Source organism: Hibiscus syriacus, unplaced genomic scaffold (genome assembly GCF_006381635.1).
Source record: "Hibiscus syriacus cultivar Baekdansim isolate YM2019G1 unplaced genomic scaffold, ASM638163v2 tig00111810_pilon, whole genome shotgun sequence".
NCBI lineage: Eukaryota > Viridiplantae > Streptophyta > Magnoliopsida > Malvales > Malvaceae > Hibiscus > Hibiscus syriacus.
The window spans coordinates 101,603-108,074 of record NW_024063186.1 but is presented as its reverse complement, the minus strand read 5'-3'; the positions used below and the strand labels follow the sequence as shown (position 1 = coordinate 108,074).

The window sequence follows — 6,472 nt, the reverse complement described above, 5'->3', positions numbered from 1 at the left end:
ATGGGGTCTCGTTGGCACACTCTGATAGCCGCTCTGCACTCTCCTGCTATCTGCTCATCAATCAAACATAAACTCCATACATCATTTTTATTCGACTCTAAATTTAATCGAAATCGTTACAAAAACTCGAATAAATATTTATATCTATAAGATTCCTAACCGAGAGAGAGAGCAATATTGATGAAAAGGGGTTGGTGGTGGGCAGATTTCATTGACAATGATATTAGGTGTGTACAAATGGGGTTGAATAAATGGGTGTGGAGAGGGGCTGCGTCTGGGTGTTTTCTTCCACTTTGTCAGACATATATTTATATATCATCTTCTGCAACAGGTGTTTCACAGCAAATAAAAGAGGAACAAAACAAAATATTCTTTCAATATACACTATATTGTATATATAATGTAAATATCTGAACGTAAACACATGTATATATGTATAACAAAGTATTGGATTTATTCATCTCCTTCTAGACACAGGTTTGTCATATTCTAATCATGAAGGTCTAACTAATCTCCATTTTGAACTTAATTTGAGGTTCACCATGGGTTATGAAAACAGGAATTTTATTATTAGTGTTGATGATTATAAGATTACATTGTTCATAATCTATTGAAAATAGATGTGTATTGTTTAAATTTAAAGTCTTTATAGTAAATAATACTTCCGTTTATCACTGAAATGATTCAATATTTTGATCTTAAGATAAACTCAACTTTTAACTTTATATCATTCTCAGAAGATAAGTTCAACTTACGTGCCTGTTGTTCTTAAGATAAACCTCTTCCTATCACCACTCTTTCCTTTTCCTAGAAATATATATAATGTTGGTATGCAATAGTCCTTTTAAGGATGTCTCGTTATTTTCATATAAGATTTTGAATTTATATGAATAATTAGACCCTTCAATGTCATATAACATTGATAATACCTTAATTATGCATTAAATATTATTGTTTCATGAGAGAGAAATATTTCACTATATATTCCAGTTTTTGCTTTGGGAGAAGATGAATTTCTCTTCAATGTTTTTGACCTTTTCTCTTCTCTCTTTTTCTTCCGCACTTTTGCCTCTTCTACTTTCATGCATGAGTTGATTTGCACATCTCCCTTCGCTTTCACCGCTGCCATTGCATCTAAAACAACACTAAACCCTTCAAGCTTTTCGGTTCAGTGTTAATGGCTTCCATGAACAACTGGTTGGCGTTTTCTTTGTCATCTCAAGAACTCCCATCACAATCCGTCGATCATCATGACCACCAAACCACCGTGCCTCGCCTCGGTTTCAACTGCGACGAAATCAACCAGTCCGATGACTCCGGTGGCGAGTGTTTCGATCTCACCTCGGCTCCTTCTCTCAATCTCCCTCCACCATTTGGCATATTTGAAACCTTCAATAGAAACAATCAACCCCAAGGTTTGTTTTGGTTAATACTTAATATTATAACAATCAAAACCCTAAATATTCATTTCTGTTCTTAAAAAAATGATTTTGGTTGTTGGCGCAGATTGGAATATGAAGGGTTTAGGTATGAACTCAGATGGAAACTACAAGACGAGCTCAGAGCTTTCAATGTTCATGGGTAGTAGTTCATGCAATAGCCAAAAACCAAGAACCAAAGCTCGAAAACTTCCTCGGAAACAACTCTTTCTCCGGTCATCAACAAAACTTTCTCCATGGTTGCAACGCTTTGTACACCACCACCGCCACCGGCGAATACATTTTCCCGTCACAAGACACAACAACAAATGCAAGAACAACCAACGGAGAAGACGACAGTAACGCCGGTAATAATGGCGGAAGTAGCTCCATCGGTTTATCCATGATCAAAACTTGGTTAAGGAACCAACCGGCACAAGCGGAGGCCAAAAACAACGGCGGCGCTTCCCAATCATTGTCTCTTTCCATGAGCACCGGCTCACAAACGGTCTCCCCTTTGTCTCTACTCGCCACAACAAGCACCGGCGGCGGAAGCTGTGGAGAGAGCTCTTCCTCCGATAACAACAAGCAGGAGCAAAAGACACCGATATGTATGGATATTGCCCCAAACGGTGCAAGTGAAGTGGCGCCAAGGAAGTCTATTGACACTTTTGGCCAAAGAACTTCCATATACCGTGGTGTAACAAGGTTATTATTTTATATGCATCAAAGCTTTTAAAAAAATCTCTTTCTTTTCCCTATACAATACATATATAAGATTTGCTTCTGGTTTTTACAGGCATAGGTGGACTGGTAGATATGAAGCTCATTTGTGGGATAACAGTTGTAGAAGAGAAGGACAAACAAGGAGAGGAAGGCAAGGTATATTGTTTTCCAGGCTACTGGAATTTCATTCCATTTTGTATTTCATTATATTTACTGACTCTTGATTCCATTTTCTGCAATTTCATATGATTTCTGTCGGGCTTCCTCGAAATACTTGCAGTATATTTGGGTAAGTGCGATACGATAAATGCTCTCTTGGGGTTATCTTCTAGTTTGTTGAAGTTTCATTATTACCTCATTTTTTTAAAAAACTTGGCCTATAATACATACAGGAGGGTATGACAAAGAAGAAAAGGCAGCTAGAGCTTATGATTTAGCAGCACTGAAGTACTGGGGAACCACAACAACAACAAATTTTCCTGTAAGTTTCCACTTCATTTTGTTCCCCAAACTTATTTTTTAATGCATTAATTGCATTAAATTGAGCCTGTAAATCTGCCTCGTGTTCTTACTGCTATCGACATGCAATTTTTCTTTTTATTTTGTGCTTCTAAAGTTCATCCCTATTCCCTACTAACAGGAACTTTGTCACGTAATATAAAGCAGGAGATTGTGTTAGATTTTTGCATTGAATGTTGCCTAAATTTCTGGGTTTTTGTTTGTTAACACTCTTATAATCTTCTCTTTCCTCCCTTTGAATGACAGTTTAGCAACTATGAGAAAGAGTTGGAAGAAATGAAACACATGACCAGGCAAGAATCTGTTGCATCCCTTAGAAGGTATTGTATCTTTATATATATGCAATTCGTTTATTGGCTCGAATTATATTTGCAGGAATGTTTTATTTATATGTTCCTTTTTTCAGGAAGAGTAGTGGATTTTCTCGGGGAGCATCAATCTATAGAGGAGTCACAAGGTAATATCAGTAGTTTTTTCGTATTCCTTTTCATGGTTTAACCAAACCAAGATTGTTAAAATAATTTAGAGTTGTAAATAGGCACCACCAACATGGAAGATGGCAAGCAAGGATCGGAAGAGTTGCCGGAAACAAAGACCTTTACTTGGGAACTTTCGGTGAGTGTCGTAAATCGAAATTCGAATCCGAACTTACTAAACGTTATCTCATAAAATGAAAATTTACTTGTACTTAATGTAGGTACGCAAGAAGAGGCAGCAGAAGCCTATGACATTGCTGCCATAAAATTCCGGGGATTGAACGCTGTAACCAACTTTGATATGAGTCGATATGATGTCAAGAGCATACTCGAAAGCAGCACATTGCCGATCGGTGGAAATGCAAAGCGATTGAAAGACGTTGAGCATGCCGAAATGGCTTTAGGTTTACAGAGGACCAATAATGGTGCGGATAACATGATGGTTACTACTCACTTGTCGGATGGAATCAATAATTACGGCGCGGCGCCATCGCACCATGGTTGGCCTGCCATTGCATTTCAACAAGCTCAGCCTTTCGGCATGCACTACCCTTACGGACAACGAGTTTGGTGCAAGCAAGAGCTTGAGTCCAATGCCAATCACACCTTCCAGGATCTTCATCAACTACACCTAGGGAGCACACACCACAACTTTTTTCAGCCTTCTGTTTTGCACAATCTAATGGCAATGGACTCTTCTTCCATGGAACATAGCTCCGGTTCGAACTCTAACTCGGTCATATACGGAAATGGTGGTACTGGCGATGAAAGTGCTAACTGTAGTTTTCAAGGATTTGAGTACGGAGGAGGATATGTGATCCCCATGGGCACAGTTGTAGCCAGTGGCAGTGACAGTAACCAAAATCAAACCAATGGATTAGGAGTTGACAATGAAGTGAAAGCTGTTGGTTACGAAAACATGTACGCATCGTCTGATACGGATTATCATTCGAGGAACATGTACTATGCTTCGCAGCAATCATCGATGACGAGTGGCCTGACTGCCTCGGCATGCAACGACTGGGTGCCGACTGCAGTTCCCACCATTGCACAAAGATCAAGCAACATGGTGGTCTGCCATGGAACCCCAACTTTCACATGGAATGACACATAAAAAGGAAGGGGTGGATTGAAGTTATGTATACATATCTGATTTCTTCAAGCTTTTGATTTGCTTTCCAATTAACTAATTCAAGTATTGATTAGGAACATATTCTTTTGGCTGACAACATTTTATTTTGTTAAATCTTCTAGCATGACAGTTTTAGAATTAAGGGTCCCAAAAGCTGAAGTTCAGCAATAGCATTTGATTTGGAAGTTGGTTTCGTCAGCTAAAGATTTTATATGTTGGATCCTTGGATTGATTAATTATTTATATTGATGCCAGGCTTTGCAGGTTTGATTTAACTTACTCATCAATCTTGTGGTACAAAGAATGGGATTTTCCTTTCACTTTTGTTTTTATTTCTCATTTAATATGTTGTGTTTAAACTCGTTAAGTGGTCTCACTAATATAAAAATATTATTCTTTCGAAAAACTGTGTATAGGGTTTACTGTGATCAAATTTCCTGTTTAGTAAATTGACAGATTATATCACTCATTACTCATTTTTCTTTAAGAGTACAAGTATAATTGAAATCGGTTTGGATTAGAATTATTCATAAGATTATTGTACTACATGTTAGAAAATTTAATAATTCTAGACGAAAATAATAATATTTTATTAATAATTGAAGGGAGTAGTTTAGAATAAAAAACCCAATTGCTGACAAAATAACAAATTAGGAACAAGTTGTAGCCTATAGCTATACAATTTACTTAAGATAAATTTTTGGCCACTCCTATGGTGTTTGAGATTGTTGCTCGTCTATCTTCCAGGATACAACAATTAGATGATCAGTTATAGTTGCACTGCTGTAGAGATCTAGAACTATTCCTTGCCTTTGTCTATTACCAAAAACTAGAGGAAAAAAAGAAGGATTAACTACACGGATGATCACTTATGTTTGTGTTTTGTCCACTTTTAGTCATTGATTTCAAAGTACATGAGATATAGTCACCTTCTTTTTTATTTAAACAATATATAGTCACTTTCGGTTTTATTTAATTAATATGTTGTCATGATGGGTTAACTGCCGCTAAGGGGGCATTTGGTTCATGGAAAAATCATTACCAAAGTGAATGATTTTTTTCTGGAATTGTATTCCCATGTTTGGTTTACGAAAAAGATCATTATCAGGTAATAATTTATTGCCAATAGTAACATTTTTGGGTTAAAATGATAGGAACGTCATTACCCCCAAATTCTTAGGTAATGAACAATTTCTACCACTTTAGACATAAATACCCCAGAAATAATATTATTTTCATATAAATCCTTTCCAATTCTTAATCTTCATCCTTTACTCAAAATTATAAACTTAATAATAATATATGAATATTTTGATTTAATAAAAATATTAAAAAATTAAGTAGTTAATATTATTTTATATTTTTAATATATTAATTATTTTATAATTTTATGAGGTGAAAATATTATTGTTATTATAAAAATATAATTATTTAAAATAATCTTAAATTTTGATTTATTTAAAAATAGATCTTATACATTAAAATTTAATATATTTATCCACTCGAGATCACAATATTATTTTTCATATTTGATCATATTTTGTATAAATAAATATGATACTTATAAAAATTATTTAAAATTATAAGTTTGATATACTGATTATATTAATCACTATATGTTAAATGTATTTTTTAAACTTAGATAGTGTAATAATTAAAATATTTTTTTATAAGTTTTCATCTAATTAGCTATTTATAATTTAATATTAATGTAACACCCCAAAACCCAAATAAGCAGTTTCGGTCAACCTAAAACCCTTAAACCGAACCAAGGGACCCAATATAATGGTTGGATTTAGCTAATTTAAGAGTGGGCTTGAGTTGGGCCCAAGGGTTAATGGTGATTTTGGGGTCAAAGGGACCAAAAGTGTAAATTTCCCCTTGAGGTTTTGAAAGATGAAAACCCCTCCCTTATATTATGATTTCAATAAACTCACCCCCTAAAACTCTTACCAAAAACTCTTCTTCTTTTACTTTTCTTTTCCAAAGTAAAGTTTTCAAGCATTTTCATTCTAGTTTGGTTAAACCAAGGTAAGAGTGTTAATCTTTATCATTCTGGCTTTAATTCAAGCTCTATTTCTTAAGTTTTTAGTTTTCAAACAAAAAATGGATTTTTGAGGGGTTTATGAGAATATTTGGATTCTAGCCATTTTTAGTAAGATTCAAGTTATAAAGGAGTTTTAAATCCCAGTCCAAGAAGT

General features: G+C 35.0%; 1 protein-coding gene across 1 annotated transcript; it reads left to right on the top strand.

Moving 5' to 3' along the window:
• Nucleotides 1-1,047: 1,047 nt before the first annotated feature.
• On the top strand, nucleotides 1,048-4,389 carry LOC120171069 (AP2-like ethylene-responsive transcription factor BBM). The gene is given in 10 exon segments (XM_039178867.1): nucleotides 1,048-1,415; nucleotides 1,507-1,603; nucleotides 1,605-2,126; nucleotides 2,218-2,300; nucleotides 2,425-2,433; nucleotides 2,537-2,625; nucleotides 2,910-2,983; nucleotides 3,070-3,120; nucleotides 3,202-3,278; nucleotides 3,361-4,389. Coding segments are annotated over 10 exon segments (2,133 nt in total). The 5' UTR covers nucleotides 1,048-1,177; the 3' UTR covers nucleotides 4,254-4,389.
• The last annotated feature ends 2,083 nt before the right edge of the window (nucleotides 4,390-6,472 follow it).